General features: G+C 38.1%; 1 protein-coding gene across 6 annotated transcripts in view; it reads right to left on the bottom strand.

Moving 5' to 3' along the window:
• Nucleotides 1-18,743, bottom strand: part of NAV3 (neuron navigator 3) — a 915,819-nt gene that overhangs the window by 14,837 nt on the left and 882,239 nt on the right. For all 6 annotated transcript variants that reach the window (XM_055394051.2, XM_088836813.1, XM_088836814.1 and 3 more), the window contains 6 exons: nt 16,854-16,951; nt 14,102-14,197; nt 13,674-13,842; nt 12,119-12,354; nt 1,636-1,790; nt 64-135 (listed from right to left, as the gene is read on the bottom strand). In XM_055394051.2, the coding sequence (XP_055250026.2) occupies nt 64-135; nt 1,636-1,790; nt 12,119-12,354; nt 13,674-13,842; nt 14,102-14,197; nt 16,854-16,951 (826 nt within the window). The remainder of the gene's footprint in view (nt 1-63; nt 136-1,635; nt 1,791-12,118; nt 12,355-13,673; nt 13,843-14,101; nt 14,198-16,853; nt 16,952-18,743) is intronic.

Below are 18,743 nucleotides of genomic sequence, written 5' to 3'. Positions count from 1 at the left end.
AAAAAACAACCACCAAAAGCAAACAGAAAAGAGACAATGCAAACAATCCCAACTTATTTTTACCTGAAATTGTGATGCAGCTCTAGATTTGGTGATGAAGAAACTCCCTGATTCATTGTTCCAATAATATATGGACTGGGGAAAAAAAAAATATATATATATGCATTAAAGGTAAAAGGTATTAATACATTAAGATTGTTTCAGGAAACAATTTGGATTAACTTGTAGTCTTCCATTTTAACATTATTCTGTAAAAAGGTAATTTTATAACGTTAGGCTGGAGAATGACAAAGATCACTGAAGCAGAAACTAAGATTTGGGGTTCAGATTTCAGCTCTGGCATCCTAGGCAAATCATTTTAATCATTTTCCCTCTCTAATCCCATGTTTATTCATATATAAAATAAAGAGATTAGATAGAATAATCATAGGGATCTCATCCCACTCTAACATCTTATGATTCTTTTGCTTATAATCCAATCCATTAATTTTTCCTTTATTATTTCATATTTCTAGCAGAGATAACTGGGATACTTGTACCACTGAAACTAACATTTATGTAGTTGTTCTTATATGTTCATTTTTAGAGGTCATACTACAGTGAATCTTAAAAATCTTTTCAGATTTTTTATACCCTACTTTAACCTTTTCTCTCATGTAAATAGTTAAACATTAGAATCACTAAGGACAAAGGTATATCTGAATGTAATAAATTTACTTCTATAGGAAGGTTGAATTTAAACTTTACTATGGACTAAAAATGAAACAGTTCTATAGCCTTGTTCTAGTTCTTTATTTCCCTGATTCAAACATTCTGTTATTGATAATAGTCAATAATAGGGCTTTCCTTGTGGTTCGGCTGGTAAAGAATCCACCTGCAATTTGGGAGACTTGGGTTTGATTCATGGGTTGGGAAGATATCGTGGAGAAGGGAAAGGCTACCCACTCCAGTATTCTGGCCTGGAGAATTCCATGGACTGTATAGTCCATGGTGTCACAAAGAGTTGGACACAACTGAGCGACTTTCATATCACATCACATAGCCTCATTCTAGTTCTTAATATTCCTGATTTAAACATTATCTTATTGACAATAGTCTTCCAGACTTTTAGCATACATGTAGAAGTTAATATCATCAAGTAAATACTGTTGCTATAAAAGCACCTGGGACACAGTTGTTGAATGAATAAATAGACGTTACAAGGGATACACAGAGATTCTTTGTAAACATGGTATAGTAGTAAAGAAGGCTTTTCAAATTAATGGCATTCACTGCTGCTGCTGCTGCTAAGTTGCTTCAGTCGTGTCCAACTCTGTGTGACCTCATAGATGGCAGCCCACCAGGCTCCGCCGTCCCTGGGATTCTCTAGGCAAGGACACTGGAGTGGGTTGCTATTTCCTTCTCCAATAAGGGAAAGTGAAGTTGCTCAGTTGTGTCTGACTCTTCATGACCCCATGGACTGCAGTCTACCAGGCTCCTCCATCTGTGGGATTTTCCAGGCAAGAGTACTGGAGTGGGTTGCCATTGCCGCCTCCGAATGGTATCTACTACAGGTCTTAAAAGGAATAAAGGCACAAGAATGCAAATTTGATCATCATTTTTCATATTTCATCACTCAAAATATTTCAAGCATACCATTTATTATATTTACAGTTGAGAAAACCATTGAAGATATCACTCAAAGAGCCCACATGATGAAGATTATCAAGAATTATTACAACTGGAAGCTCTGCACCATTATTATCAGCACTGCATTGTTCAGCCAGGTTAGCTAGATACTGTTGCAATTCCTTTAAAAAATAAAGAAAACAAACACATCAATGACAAATTCATACTAATGGTAAGCAATTCATAATTTAGGAATAATGCATTTTGTCTTCCATCTGAGTTCTGTGATTAAAACTCATAGATCATTCCATTGATATAAAATCTTATTCTGCAAAGCAAAAAACATATAATGTTGAAAGTGTATATTTTTAAAGGAAAGAGAAAAGCCAGTGCAGCACATCTGAAGCAAATATAAAACCGTAAACACAAGGACATATTTCTCAGTTGTTCTCTCCCTGGAAGAAAGGCAAAAAAAAAGAATTCTTGATATGAGCTTTTATGGTAAACCTTAAATATTGAGACTCCATTCTTACTTTTGATATAATTATAAAAATGGATTTTAGCAAGCCTTATAATTTGAGGTATAGACTAAATCCAAAATGATACCCGTAAATTTCCATTTAGACTCTAAACGTCTTAATCATTTTGATGAGGCGCATCTGAAAATACAGCCTTGGGACTCAAATAAAACTGTGGTTGGTTGATTGTTTGATTGACTTATTTATTATCTGCATGCAACTGCTGTAGTTTAAAACAAAGACAAAAGTTGTTATATTTCATTGGGTCACTTGACATTAGCATTTAGCATTTATTAAGCTTCTTGGTTCTTTACAGGTATTTTTCCTTTCTAATAGCTTTTAAAAAATCTAAATATGATAACCAGTTCACTGATTGCTGTCACAGATGGGTAGGCCAGAATCATAATTAGGTTTCTTAGAATTATCCTAATCAGTAAGAGCATTTCCATAATATTTGCATATTTACAATGACATTTTCAATTTGTAAATCTTGAGCAGGGTTAAAATCAATTTCATGATGGATCTTGAAAATAATGAATAGAATTCCAAATGATAAGTATGCAGTTTTTTACTCTTTCAACACAGATTTAGTGCATGCCTACTATGTGCCAGGTACTCTGGCATCAAGGATTTAGACCTTATTTCTACATTCCAGGCGTTAGAGTTGACAAACAAAAGGGCAGGTCAACAAGTAAATCACAATGCAGTGTGATAAGTGAAATGCACAAAGCACTATAGAAAAACTAAAGAGAGATATCTAATTCAGATTTAAGGTTCAGAAAAATAGGCTATGGGGGTGGGAGGTATAACTGAAGAATAAAGAGTAAAGCATAAAAGCTGGAAGATATGAGTGTGTGATGTGTTTGGAGAAATATTAGTGTTCTGCTTTTGCAGAAAATGGTACATGGTAGTAGTGATCACAATGAGAGAAAACAGAAAAGACATGCAGAGAAATTTGGATTTTACTATATAAACACAAACCATTCATATGTTGTTGTTGTTTTGACAAGAGTAGAGAATTTATCAAAGAAAACATATATATGAAGGATTTATCGTTGTTCAGTAGCTCAGTCGTGTCTGACTCTTTGCGACCCCATGGACTATAGCATACCAGGCTTCCCTGTTCTTCACCAACTCTCAGAACTTGCTCAAACTTATGTCGGTGCATGTCATCCAATCATCTCATCCTCTGCTGCCCCCTTCTCTTCCTGCCTTCCATCTTTCCCATCACCAGGATCTTTTCTAATGAGTCAGCTCTTAGCATCAGGTGGCCAAAGTACTGTAGCTTCAGCTTCAGCATCAATTCTTCCAATGAATATTCAGTGTTGATTTCCTTTAGGATTGACGGGTTTGATCTCCTTGCAGTCCAAGGGACGTTCAAGAGTCTTCTCCAACACCACAGTTCAAAAGCATCAATTCTTCAGTGCTCAACTTTCTTTACAGTTCAACTCTCACTTTCATATATGACTACTGGAAAAACCATAGCTTTGACTATAAGGACCTTTGTTAGCGAAGTAATGTCTCTGATTTTTAATATGCTGTGTATGTATCATAGCTTTACTTGCAAGGAGCAAGTGTCTTTTAATGGAGATGCTTAAAGGACAGGATAATAAATTAGAAATAGAAAAACCAATCAAGATGCTTACTGCCTTGAGTAAGTTAGGCACATACAATATGCAGAAAACTATAATTCATAGTGGAAGATAATACATTACCTCAAAAGAGTATACAACAAAGATTTTGTTCACTGCATATAAAGATTACTTGCGACTTCTGGGAAAGACTTTCGGGTGGCAGTATTATTTGCTATTAACTTTTTATTCTAAAGGTTAGGAAATATTTTGATGCTTAAAAATGGAAGAAGAGCTTTCCACATAGAGACAAACAAAGGCAAAACACAAAAATATGAGCTCCATGTATGAAAGAACCAGTAGTATATGTTTTGTGAAAGAGTTGTAAGTAAATTGGAAAGAAAAGTCTGCAACTTTGAATGACTGGTAAGACTACTGGACTTTTCCTACTGACAGTGTAGAAACATTGACTATTTTGGAGATCTGAGTAATGTAGCCAGAATCATGATTTTTGCAGTGAGGTAAATATATTGCTTAACTCTATACTCTGAGCATATCATGAGAAAAGGTGGGCTGGATGAGTTACAAGCTGGAATCAACATAGGCGGGAGAAACAGCCACAACCTCACATATGCGGATGATACCACCATAATGGCAGAAAGCAAAGAGGAAGGAACTAAAGAGTCTCTTGATGAGGGTGAAGGAAGAGAGTGAAAGAGCCCGCCTAAAACTAAATACTAAGAAAAAAACCAAGATTGTGGCATCCAGCCCCATTATTTCATGGCACATAAAAAAGGAAAAGGTGGAAGTAGTGTCATATTTCCTCTTCTGGGGATCTAAAATCACTTCGAATGGTGACTGCAGCCATGAAATCAGATGTTTGCTTCTTGGCAGGAAAGTCATGACAAGCCTAGACAGTGTGCTGAAAAGCAGACATTACTCTGTTGACAAAGGTCCGTATGGTCAAGGCAATGGTCTTCCCAGTGGTCATGTACAGCTGTGAGAGCTGGACCATCAACAAGGAGGGGTGGTGAGGAATCGATGCCTCTGAACTGTGGTGCTGGAGAAGACTCCTGAGAGTCCCCTGGATAGCAAGGAGATCAAACCATCAACCTTAAGGGGAGTCAGCCCTGAATATTTGTTGGAAGGACTGATGCTGAACTGAAATTCCAGTGTTTTGGTCATCCAATGTGAAGAGCTGACTCATTGGAAAAGTCCGTGATGCTGGGAAAGATAGAGGGCAGAAAGAGAAGAGGGCATCAGAGGATGAGATGGTTGGATGGCACCACCGAAACAAGGGACATGAACTTGGGCAAACTTCAGGAGATGGTGAGGGACAGAGAGGCCTGGCCTGCTGCAGTCCATGGGGTCACAAACAGTCGGACACAACTGTGCAACTGAACAACAACCAGTATATTGTAAAGGAAGAAGAGAAATCAGTCAAGAGAATACTGAAATTGCTGAAGCCAAGACACACTGTGTGACTCAAGAGGAATAATAGAAGTATGGGAAGATTTTTGACCTAAAGCAGACAGCAATGGGGAGTCACTGCTAGATTTTAAACTGGTCAGCTTTTAATTATGAAAAGACATTCCATTTCCATGAAGTGAAAACAAAAAGAGACACACAGAGAGAATTGGAATTTAATGGAAGTTGTAAATCAAGCAGTTAGTAAGCAACTGCAGTAGCCCAGGTAAGTGATAGAGTGTTCATTTGGTTGGGAGGGTGGCGGCAGCAGAGATGGATAGAAGAAGATGCATTTGTGATACATTTTCAGAGTTGAAATTGGCATTTCTAAACATGTATATTTACTATACTAATGGAAACATATCTGTAAGCTAACAGAAATGTCTACTACCATATAGAAGATGGGCATGGCTAATAGTGTCCAAGTGGAACCAACACATGTTCAAACAAGGAAGTTATCCAGATGAGAACAGACGTGGAGGAGAACAGAATGTTGAAGAATGTTTTCATTCATTGGAAGGTGAAGGAAAACCATTCAGTGAATGACACGAAGAAGGAGCTTACTAGAAAGTAGGAAGGAAACAAAAAGAGAATTCCATAATCATGAAAATGAGAACAATTTCTGGAAAGGGGGATCAATTATAGTAATCCGGTATACATAAATCAAAAGAGAGAAAGGAGGAGGTAGGCTAGGGGAGAGGAGGAAGAGGAGGAGGTGAAGCAGGGAGGCGGTTGGGGGAGGGGGATGGGAAGAGGGAGGTGGAGAAGCTTGACTTGGATTTGGTAAATAAGAAATCACTGGGTGATTTCTGAAAAAATAGGGCTAGAAGATTCCATTATGGTTCTCTTTTGTCTTGAGACTGGTAGCAGATTCCTTTGGGAATCTAATAAAAGGTATGGACTAGTCAGAAGTAGAAATAGGCAAATACAAATAATTCAGGCATATAACTCGAGGTTTTTTGTTTTTTTTTAACTCCATTTGAAATCATTTCATGATCTTCACCCTAACTTAACTGGGGTAAAATCTTAGATTGAAGTATTGATGCATTAGCATTAGAAGTTTCAGTCCAAGATCTAATAAGGGAGAAAAATAAACAGGTATAACTTCCAGATGGATATTGATAATAAGATGAATCCCATACTTTGAAAATACACACAGAACACAGCGGTTGCATAAAAACTATTGATCAGTGCTTTCCCTCCTTTTGACACTGCTGCTGCTGCTGCTAAGTCACTTCAGTCGTGACCGACTCTGTGCGACCCCATGGACGGCAGCCCACCAGGCTCCTCTGTCCCTAGGATTCTCCAGGCAAGAACACTGGAGTGGGGTGCCATTGCCTTCTCCGCATTTTGACTCTAGTCACACTCAAAATGACTCTGCCAAGTCCAGCTTTCTGATCTTTTCCCATGTAACATTCCAAATGGCTTCAGCTGGCCACATATTCTTTACTAAATCCATCTCTAGCCTTCTGGGCCCACTATATCAGATGTCACAAAGTGTAATTGTTTATGTGTCCTGCTTTCAATCAAAATATTCCAGCTGGCAGCTCAAGACAGGGCTTGAAGAATGGGAAGAAGGACAGAATGTAAAATGCAGAGACACCATAAACATGAAAAGATTTTTTTCATTTGATGGTTTATTGTTGGACTTCTTTGGAATCAGGGAGTACTTTGTGCCCTTGTCACTTCAGAGCTATCAGAGGCACAGCACAAAGCATGTCAGCAGTTACGCAGCTGTTTCTCTGGGAAGCCGTTTATCACACACCTTATTCACCCTTTACTTTCATAAACCGACACTTAGCTGTCCCTCCCACAGTGCTAACCTGCCACCCCCATTTCTCTATACCACTCTCACATACCATCAACTCCCTGAAAATAATTGCAAATTCTCTAACAATGTGGCAGGAACTGGCCAGGACTTGGTATCCAACATTACTGACAGGTCATTCATACCTTACAACCATAAAGAAATAATAAACATTTGTTAGTTGCATTTTGTGCCTTCTTGGTGATGAATGCTATGTGACTTGTCCATGGATTTCTTCCTATAACTGTTCTCTAGCATCATTCATTCTGTTCACTTCTGTCATGCTTTATTTATTACTTTATAATAGCAAAGATTAAACTGACCTCATAATGGCACAAGTGATTTTATTCAGGAAAAGTAGAAAATAAGAGTGCTGGCTGTATTTGATCAAGTTGTAAAGGCCATATAAATTGTTATTGCCAAAAAACATCTCCAAGCACTAAACATTTTTTAACTGAAATAAAAATAACTTAGATATAACAGTGTCTTATGGAGTGAGGCAAAATTTAGAACTAACGTAAGTTACCCTACTTTCTTTTAGCATGTCAGATTATATCCTGAGGAAGGCCGGTCAACTTGACTCACAATTTGACTTTAAGTGATTCTCCAACTTTATCAAGGTCCCATTTCCTCTAATAAATCTATTCTTCTCCTATTTTCCAACCAGTTGCTTTTTTTTTTTTTTTTTTTCAGAAAGGAAGTAACTTCTAAAGAGGTCTCTCACATTAATATTAAGGAAAAATCAAAGAGAACACAAGGTAATTAAGATATGTGAATTCTTTTATCATTTTGGCTGAAAAGAAACAAAATATGTTAAAGCTTTTAAATAAAGGTATGCGGAGACCCAGAATTCATTGGAGGCATTAAACATGTAGGCTGAAGCAAACAACTGTGTCCTCTGCTTTTACTTAGAAAGAGTTTAATATTCTGTCTCAGGTGCCATGTCTCTTTCTACTTCAAAAGAGAATGTTTGGTTCGTCAACAATCTGAATAGCGCTGAATCCCAAGGACGTAGTCAGAACTCCTGTGCTATACTGAGTCAACATGAGGAGATAACATCATGCCTTATACACAACTTTGTTCTCCTTGGGAAATATAAATAAGACAATTTAAACAAAGGTGTGCGTGTGTTACAGGGATGGGTGGTCTGTATGGGTCTGTGTGTATTTGTATAATAAGTCCTCACTGGAGCCAAGAGCTATAATTAGTAACTGGGGGCAGCCCTTAGGCAGTGCTTGCTCTGTGTACCATTCTCTCTCTTTCCCTGCTTCTCTTTCTCTCTCACACAGAGTCACTCCTTTAGTCCTTAACACAACTTCTCTATTTTCCCCATTTTATAGCTGGGAAAACTGAGGCACAAAGAAATTAAAGAATCAGCCTGAGGTTCCACAGTTGGTCGGTGTCATGAACTTGATGAACTATTCCTTTAAGGCATTTTTGTTCACTAAATTAAAGTCTTTCAGGAATTTAGTGGTTTGGGGCTGCTTTGGGGAGTTGTGTTTATTTTCTGAATATTTGTAGGAGGGCGGTTACTGTGAGACGGGGTCAGTTTAGATCATTTAACCAGGTCATTTTTGGAAAAAAACTCAGTGACGCAGTGTCATCTGGGTAGCTTCGAGGCATTGCTGATAACAGATGTAGATCCCTGAGAGGACCTCAGGCTGCGCTGACTGAGAATGCAATCAGTAACTATCAGTAAGAGTAGCCCAGTGCCAGAGACATGTTAGGCGTCAGCTATTTTCTTTCTAAAACTGTTGACTTTGTTTGGAGCATATCAAAGTATTGGCTGAATTTTACATCCCCTCATGACTATTTAAGAGCTGAGAGTGTTCAGGATGATAATTCTGGTATACTAGACCTTAGCATCAGAGAAGGCACTGGTGACCCACTCCAGTACTCTTGCCTGGAAACTCCCATGGACAGAGGAGCCTGGTGGGCTGCAGTCCATGAGGTCGCTAAGAGTCGGACATGACTGAGCGACTTCACTTTCACTTTTCACTTTCATGCATTGGAGAAGGAAATGGCAACCCACTCCAGTATTCTTGCCTGGAGAATCCCAGGGATGGCGGAGCCTGGTAGGCTGCCATCTATGGGGTTGCACAGAGTTGGACACAACTGACGTGACTTAGCAGCTGCAGCAGCAGACCTTAGTATAGACTCATCTCACACACTAGCAAAGTAATGCTCAAAATTCTCCAAGCCAGGATTCAACAGTACATGAACTGTGAACTTCCAGATGTTCAAGCTGGTTTTAGAAAAGCAGAGGAATCAGAGATCAAATTTCAGAGATCATCAACAAAGCAAGAGAGTTCCAGTAGCTGGAGAGGGTGTGGAGAGAAGGGAACCCTCTTACACTGTTGGTGGGAATGCAAACTAGTACAGCCACTATGGAGAACAGTGTGGAGATTCCTCAGAAAACTGGAAATAGAACTGCCATATGATCCAGCGATCGCACTCCTGGGCATACACACCGAGGAAACCAGAATTGAAAGAGACACATGTACTCCAATGTTCATTGCAGCACTGTTTATAATAGCCAGGACATGGAAGCAACCTAGATGTCCATCTGCAGATGAATGGATAAGAAAGCTTTGGTACATATACACAATGGAGTATTTCTCAGCCATCAAAAAGAATGCATTTGAATCAGTTTTAATGAGGTGGATGAAATTGGAGCCAATTATACAGAGTGAAGTAAGCCAGAAAGAAGAACATCAATACCGTATATTAACGCATATATATGGAATTTAGAAAAATGGTAACCTGAACCCTGTATAAGAGACTGCAAAAGAGACATAGGCATTTAGAACAGTCTTTGGGACTCTGTGGGAGAGGGTGAAGGTGGAATGATTGGGGAGAATGGAATTGTAGCATGAAAAAAAAAAAAAAAGAGAGTTCCAGAAAAACATCTACTTCTGCTTTATTGACTATGCCAAAGTCTTTGACTATGTGGATCACACCAAACTGTGGAAAATTCTTCAAAAGATGGGAATACCGGACCACCTGACCTGCCTCCTGAGAAATCTGTATGCAGATCAAGAAGCAACAGTTAGAAATGGACATGGAACAACAGACTGGTTCCAAATTGGGAAAGGAGTACGTCAAGGCAGTATAGTGTCACCCTGCTTATTTTACTTATATGCAGAGTACATCGTGAGAAACGCTGGACTGGAAGAAGCACAAGCTGGAATCAAGACTAATGGGAGAAATATCAATAACCTCAGATACACAGATGACACCACCCTTATGGCAGAAGGGAAGAAGAACTAAAGAGCCTCTTAATGAAAGTGAAAGAGGAGAGTGAAAAAGTTGGCTTAAAAGTCAACATTCAGAAACTGAAGATCATGGCATCCAGTCCCAACACTTCATGGCAAATAGATGGGAAAGCAATGAAAACAGTGACAGATTTTATATTTTGAAGCTCTAAAATCACTGCAGATGATGACTGCAGCCAGAAAATTAAAATATGCTTTCTTCTTGTAAGAAAAGTTATGATCAACCTAGATAGCATATTAAAAAGCAGACACATTACTTTGCCAGCAAAGATCTATGTAGTCAAAGCTATGGTTTTTCCAGTAGTCATGTATGGATGTGAGAGTTGGACCATAAAGAAAGCTGAGGGCTGAGGAATTGATGCTTTTGAACTATGGTGTTGGAGAAGACTCTTGAGAGTCCGTTGGACAGCAAGGAGATCCAACCAGTCCATCCTAAAGGAAATCAGTCCTGAATATTCATTGGAAGGACTGATGCTAAAGCTGAAACTACAATACTTTGGCCACCTAATGCAAATAACTGACTCAATGGAAAACACCATGATGCTGGGAAAGTTTGAATGCTGGAGGAGAAGGGGATGACGTGAGTTGGATGGCATCACCGACTCAATGGACATGAATTTGAGTAAACTCCAGGAGTTGGTGATGGACAGGGAAGCCTGGCATGCTGCAGTCCATGGGGTTGCAAAGAATCAGACACAACTGAGCAACTGAACTGAACTGACTGAGACCTTAGCTGATGGTGAATTGGAATACTATTCAATTTCCTAAGTTTCTTACAAAGAAATCCTATAGAAATATGATGTAAAGAAATTTCTGCTCCCAGAATTTCTGCTTAGAATATATTAATTATACTCAAATCTCCATTGTTGCAATATTCCAGTTAATTCCTTGTTTATTATGACCCAAACCAGATTTTGACTTTTGAAAGCTCTGATTCCTCCAGGAAGAGTTCTGGCCTCTTGCTTCCATAATATTTGCTTGGATCTCTTTTTGCTCTCAGTTCAGTTCAGTCAGTTCAGTCGCTCAGTCGTGTCCGACTCTCCGCGACCCCATGAATCACAGCACGCCAGGCCTCCCTGTCCATCACCAACTCCCGGAGTTCACTCAAACTCATGTCCACAGAGTCGGTGATGCCATCCAGCCATCTCATTCTCCGTCGTCCCCTTCTCCTCCCGCCCCCAACCTTTCCCAGCATCAGAGTCTTTTCCAGTGAGTCAACTCGTCGCATGAGGTGGCCAAAGTATTGCAGTTTCAGCTTTAGCATCAGTCCCTCCAATGAACATCCAGGATTGATCTCCTTTAGAATGGACTGGTTGGATCTCCTTGCAGTACAAGGGACTCTCAAGAGTCTTCTCCAACACCACAGTTCAAAAGCATCGATTCTTCGGCGATCAGCCTTCTTCACAGTCCAACTCTCACATCCATACATGACCACGGGAAAAACCATTGCCTTGACTAGACGGACCTTGGTTGGCAAAGTAATGTCTCTGCTTTTTAATATACTATCAAGGTTGGTCATAACTTTCCTTCCAAGGAGCAAGCGTCTTTTAATTTCATGGCTGCAGTCAGCATCTGCAGTTTTTGCTCTAACACTTCCTGAATGGATGTCTAAGAGAAAGTAGAGAATAGAGACCTTGTTCTTTTCCTCTGTCAATTCCCAATGCTTGTGAAGTACTAGATAACTGAATGCCACTGAGCAGTCTTATTCAAATTCACAAAATAGGGTTTATTCACTCTCCAGATTCCAGCCTTAGCCAATGAGATAGATACGTTTCCATGCACAATATGGAAGTTTCATATAATCTTAAAGCTTATTTGAGTAATACAGTTATGGATAAATAGCAGCGGTTGTCTCAGGAGTCTGTGACTTACCTTACTAGACTTGTGGTCCACATTAAAAGTGGCGATTGCATCGTCTGTTTTTTTCCTCCCAGATTTGGTTATTACATATTCAGCAAGTTTGTGTGCTAAATAGGTCTTTCCAGTACCACTAGGTCCTGAGAGTATAATTCTGTGATGCTCCATCAACAAGTTAAAGTATCTTTGGGTAATTGGTTTAGGAATCAGAGTATCAAAAACAAAACTGTCCAAACTGTTTTCTTCTACTCCTGAAGGGAGAAACAAAGGGAAGAGATTGGCTTACAGTTCTACATAAGCTAGAATTTAAAACACAGTGTCAACTGGCAACTGGGCTTTGTTAGCCATAGGAATAACACTCCTTGCAAAAGACTTTCCTTGACATTTCTGTCTCACAAACATGCGTTGCTATTTTAAGACAGAATACATGAGTAATAAGGCAGAGTGAACATATGAATGAAAGCAAGCCATTTGCCTTTCCTGAGACTCTCTCCCCTGTCTACTTCATGCTTCCCACTTATGTTTCCACAAAGAAATGGAAGCATTACTATGAATTCTATCAAGAAGCATCCTTCTCTTTGAAGGTGGTAATTTTGTTAAGCATAAATATAAAAATTAAAATAAAATATACAACTGTGTGTTCCTCTTTTTCCTCCTCTTTTCTTCCTTCTAGCTCTCATTACACATCCCTGCTATACCATCACTTAAGCTTCTGAAGAATATATATTGCAATATTTGGCAAGGAATTAAGGAGAGCAACAGTATCTTCTTTTAATAACTCAACTATTTTAATCATAAAATCAAATATTGTCAGATCCCTCTATTAATCCATAGTTACATAGATGTGTTCTGAACTCATTAACATATGTGAACAAGAAATTGTGAAGACAACGATACTTGAGATATTCCAGTTGCCTGGAAATAATCACATTATTCAAAGCAAAAGCACTTCTCAACCCTGATCGCTAACTTCCATTCTCTATCCCCAGTGGGTACTCACTGAATATGTGCTTAGTCTCTTCATTATATCCAACTCTTTGTGACCCCTGCCAGGCTCCTCTGTCCATGGGATTCTCCAGGAAAGATCATTCGACTGGGAGCTTCCCAACCCAGGGATCAAACTTGGGCCTCCTGCATTGCAGGCAGATTTTTTACCATCTAAGCTACCAGGGAAACCCTTGCTGAGCATATATATTTTAAAATTGAAGGAATAGGGATGAATATATTATCTTAGAATATGCAATAAACTTTTAGAAATCTCCCTTAAATCAAAGAGGATAATGTAGAAAACCTAGAAATTTGAAATTTGACAAGTCACTTCCTCGGTGAGTCCTCGAGAAACTTCAAAATTATATCTCAAAACTCAAAGACTTCAATTTACTTGATTTTTTGTTTTAGTTGGATTTTTGTGTTTTTAATATAAATATGGTTCATTTCATACCCAAACTATTAAAGTAGTTAGCCTACTTTTCAAATATAAAAATTTGAAGTGAAACTGCAAAAAAAAAAAAAGGAAAATAAACATTGGTAAAAATGCAACTGTGGGTTTTTTTTCCATTTTTATTTTTACCTTTCAGGTTCACAGTGATGACGTTATTATCACCAACAAGGTATCCACAAGGCAGCAGTTCAGGCACTTCCAGGCCATGGGATCTAGTTAACTCCCCTATACAGTAGCTGGCAATGCAGTCAGAGCTCAGACCAAGGCTAGTGGAGGTATCAATTCTGAACACATATTCCTAAAATTGTATACACAAAGACGCAAAGTCAAAACAGAGGTACAATTCTTCCACAGGGTAAAATTCATGGGGATATGAAACTAGCTGTCAAGAATTTTAGAACTGGATACTACAATAACTATCACACAGCATAAAGAGAAAACTTTCCTTAATGTTTAAAATGCAGGAAAGGAAAGCAGATATGTACATGCCATTAAAGCTAAGGGAAGCATCTAAAATAAAACGTTTGAAAATTAGTATCAGGATTTGTGCAACGTACCTTAAAGAGACGTCTAATTACACCATCTAAGACATCCCACTTGGTTTTTCCACTAACACCAATGGATCCTATCAAATACACCTGAGACTTCTGATCCTAAGTAAGATCAAAATAAAATAAGATAAAACCCAACTGTATCTTGTTTTATTATATCTACTAACATATTAATATTGGTGGTGATTAACACTAAAATATGTATAAAACTTATGGTTTATATAATAGTAGACATACACAGTGGATTATACAAAATACCCCAGCAAACAAAGCAACCAAAGTAACTAATTAACTAACAAGCAAAGTAACAGGAATAGCAACCAAACAAGACAGAAAGAGGTTAGATGAAGTGGTATGGCCAAGGAAAACTGATTCATGACCTGTTCAGTAGAAAGGAAAGGTCCAGGAGAGAACAGTCTTTCATTTTAGGAAGCAGGTACATTTCTGAAGGGAAGCAGCTTGGTGGGAAGGAGATGGTGATAGAGAGGCAACGGAGCTATATCCTGAGTCCTAAAATCTCCTCTTAACGTTTTTGCAATCTAAACATTAAGTCCAAAACTCAGTTTATTATTTTTTATTTAGATTATCTCTAAAATCGAATCCAAATTTGAAAAATAAATTATCCATGGAGGTATGGCATTCATATATTCACAACTCAGGTTCAATTTATCAGCAAATTCAATATTTAGAATACTTGCCAGGAAATCCTACAGGATTACAAGGAATCCTTGAAGATTCTTGGAGAATCTTCAAAATTACATTTCAAAACTCAAAGACTTTCATTGACTTTATTTTTTTTGGTTTTTTTTGGTAGGGTTTTTTGTGTTTTAAATATAAACATGGTTCATTTCATAGCAAAACTATTAAAGTGGTTAGCTTACTTTTCATATATGAAAGTCTAAAGTGAAACTACATCTACCATATAATTAAGAAAACTGATGTTAGGTCAAGTCACTTAGCTGGCTCAGACCTCCATTTCTTCATCTATAACATTTCACTCTATAAAGATAAAGGATTATCACCACTACTTAGGTATAACCTGAAACCAATATTTGTTAAAAAAAAAAAAAGTTAGAAATTCATAACAAACCCACTGTTATTTTTGTACTACTGTTATAGACTGAATGCTCTTGTTCCACTCAAATTCATATATTAAACCACAACTCCCAATTGATGGTGCTTGGAAATGGAGTCAGCAGGAGGTAATAAGAGTTAAATTAGGCCATGAGAGTGGGTGTGACATCATAGGATCAGTAGCCTTCTAAGTAGGGAAAGTAAGAGAGAGCTCTCTCTTTCCCCAAGTACACACATTGAGGAAAGGCCTGTGAGGACATAGCCAAGAAGATGCCATTTGCAACCCAAAGAGAGAGCCCTTTTCAGGAACCAAACCAGACAGCACCTTGATCTTGGATTTAATAACCATGAGAAAACAAATTTCCACTGGTTAAGCCATCCAATCTGTAGTATTTTGTTATGGTAACTCAAGACCAAGATAACTTCTTTATTTTGAAAAACAAAACTTGTTTTCTGGTGTTAATGTAACTGAGTCAAAATGGACACGCTTACAGTGCTTTTAAGCAGCTGCTTTTAAATCAGAGATCGTTCAAGCTTCACTGAGACTGCTGCTGCTGCTGCTGCTAAGTCACTTCAGTCGTGTCCGACTCTGTGTGACCCCACAGACGGCAGCCCACCAGGCTCCCCCGTCCCTGGGATTCTCCAGGCAAGAACACTGGAGTGGGTTGCCATCACCTTTCTCAATGCGTGAAAGTGAAAAGTGAAAGTGAAGTCGCTCAGTCGTGTCCGACCCTTAGCGACCCCACGGACTACAGCCTACCAGGCTCCTCCATCCATGGGATTTTCTAGGCAATAGTACTGGAGTGGCTTGCCATTGCCTTCTCCGTCACTGAGACTATTATAGTCTTTTACAAAAAGACCCACATGGGAAATTCAGGCACAGATCTTCAGCTCAAGCAGAAAGCTTATGGCATTAGAATTCTTGGAATATATGCTCAATGTAAAAATTCACAATTTGCTAGCTCACTTTTCAAAGTTAAATACTTCAATTACCTTAAAATTCTAAACTTCTTTGCTCTTCTGTTTGATACAAAAATATTGGATACTTACAAATTTGTATTTTTGGCCACTGAAATACAATTTCAACTTGAAAAAATATTTTTTGTTTCAAGAAGAGGCTGGGATCAGGATGACACTGTCAATTTGAAGGCATTATTTGATTCCAGAAAAATTAAATATTTGCCTTTTCAGCTAAGGCCTTGCTTAAAAATGATACACGCAAGTATCCTTAATGGACACTGTTATAATGAGTCTCATAAAATTTATCGATCTTTCCAGTGTCTAGAATAGCCATCCATATAGCTTATAGTCTCCTCTTTGCAGAAAGACTATCTTGAAAGTTCTAGAAACACCGTACCATACATCATAAACATCACCTGTATTTAGTTAGGTAAGATGTTTATGTCAAAGAAAGCCACGTGTTTCTTTTTAGGTTTTAGGAATGAGGGTGGCTGACAACCGCTACTGCTTTCTGTGAATAAACATGAAGTACAGAGACACATTTCTATTTATAGGATGAGGCCATTTCTTTCAAGTCCCTAACTTTCATGCTTTTATAAAGATATTAAGCCAATGCCAAGACAAACACTGCTGGTAGTATATTTATCAGGACAAATACTCATATTTCAATATATTTGACTCGTGGTCATTCACGGTAATAAAGAGCTTAAAATTAAAGAAATACCTTTGCTCGGCCGTAGCCCTTGCTTATGGAGACGATAATTTTCACACTGCGGCCATCCTTATGTCCAGTTGCATCACCAGGATCATCCAGCAAAATATCTACCAAATTTCCAAAGAAACACACACATACACACACATAACAGTCATGTTAGCTCGGATTTGTCTACTGTCATCACTTTCTCCCCCATAGTTATAGTGAAGTCACTCAGTCGTGTCCGACTCTTTGCGACCCCGTGGACTGTAGCCCACCAGTCTCCTCTGTCCATGGGATTCTCCAGGCAAGAATACTGGAGTGGGTTGTCATTTCCTTCTCCAGGAGATCTTCCCGACTCAGGGATCGAACCCAGGTCTCCCACATTGCATGCAGATGCTTTAACCTCTGAGCCCGTCTCCTCATGGTTTTACGTTTTTCAACGGGAATATTTACCTTTTCTGACATCCATGCTAACTTAACAGATGTGAAAAACCTCAGCTTTCAAGAAGATGGGTGGCTGTGGTTGGGTTAAAGTTTTCATCTAAGACTTTATTTCTGTTTTCAAAGATCTTCACCCAAGTGTTGGGCCATCGCATTAGATGAGGAATAGGAATTTCCTATTAGGCACAGGTCTGAGTAATACCTGAGTAATATTGAGTTACCATTATAACTGCTACAAATTGAAAAGCAATCTGATTTTCAACCTAGCTGAAAATATCCAAGCTCAAAACCCATGAAATTATGAATGCAGAGGTGCTGAGATTGACTGTCAACTGAAATTATTTTCAAGCATTTGGTACAAACACAGCTATATGACTACTTTTCCTTATATCTGTAATTTTAGGTAATGTTTTGAATTTCAATGATGGCATTATACTTCCCTGCATAAATATATTAATTATTGCTCTTCTGTCCCCTTTCTGCTCACAGTTTCAAAACAAAAATGATATTTCTAGTAATCAGCTAAGAGTTACAGAAGCATGATAAAGCTAGTTAACCTTTAAACTACCAACTTTAAATGTAATTAAAGGTTAATTTTTTAAATATAGTAAATGCGATTAATGTTCAGTTTGGAGAATGAGTAAGGCAAACTATCCCACATATGTTTTCCTTTGAAAATGATGATATTATAGAGGCATATTTAATGTGAAGACAGTGTTCTGTGGACAAAGGAAACTTAGTTGCATGTTGAAGATCACGTGTGCCTGGTGACAAGAGGACTCAGTTGCTCAAACTGTAAATTCAGAGAGACAAGAACTTTGACTGTATCATTATATTAAAAAAAAATTTCATCAAATGGGTTCTGAAAATAAAATGGTTCTATTACTTTAATAATTGGAATATGCAATTTTGCAAAGAAAGGAGTTTAAAAAATGCCACAATACCATAACAATCAAAAACAAATTTAGAGTTTTAGGAATATGGAGATTTTTTAGCTAGAAATTTTTAAATTGTCAAAGACAATCTCCTTTACTGGAATTAATTTTTTTTTTTTTTTACTGGATTAACATCCTCCTGGTCTCATATTTTGCTTATCCTGCTCAAAACTCTTCCTTAAGTGTCATTTCAATTCTCGTTCCTTTCCTCAAAATTTTAAAGTAGCTAATTAGTCACATGTTTGAGTGAACTCCGGGAGTTGGTGATGGACAGGGAGGCCTGGCGTGCTGTGATTCATGGGGTTGCAAGGAGTTGGACACGACTGAGTGACTGAACTGAACTGAACTGAAATATCTTATAATTCATGACCAAATCACCTCTTTAGTACTTTGTTCGATTATTCATAACTGTTCATAAATATTCAAAAATAATTATTAAAAATAATAATTTATTAAGCATCAAAGAAATCAGGTACTGTACTGAGCACTGGAAATGAATACTATGGTGAGAAAGAAGATGAATTCCCTGCTCTATCACTTA

Source organism: Moschus berezovskii, chromosome 6 (genome assembly GCF_049115385.1).
Source record: "Moschus berezovskii isolate FMDL1 chromosome 6, NW_MosBer_1.0, whole genome shotgun sequence".
In the NCBI taxonomy this organism is placed as follows: domain Eukaryota; kingdom Metazoa; phylum Chordata; class Mammalia; order Artiodactyla; family Moschidae; genus Moschus; species Moschus berezovskii.
The sequence above is the reverse complement of the archived record's forward strand: the minus strand, read 5'-3'. Positions and strand labels throughout refer to the sequence as shown.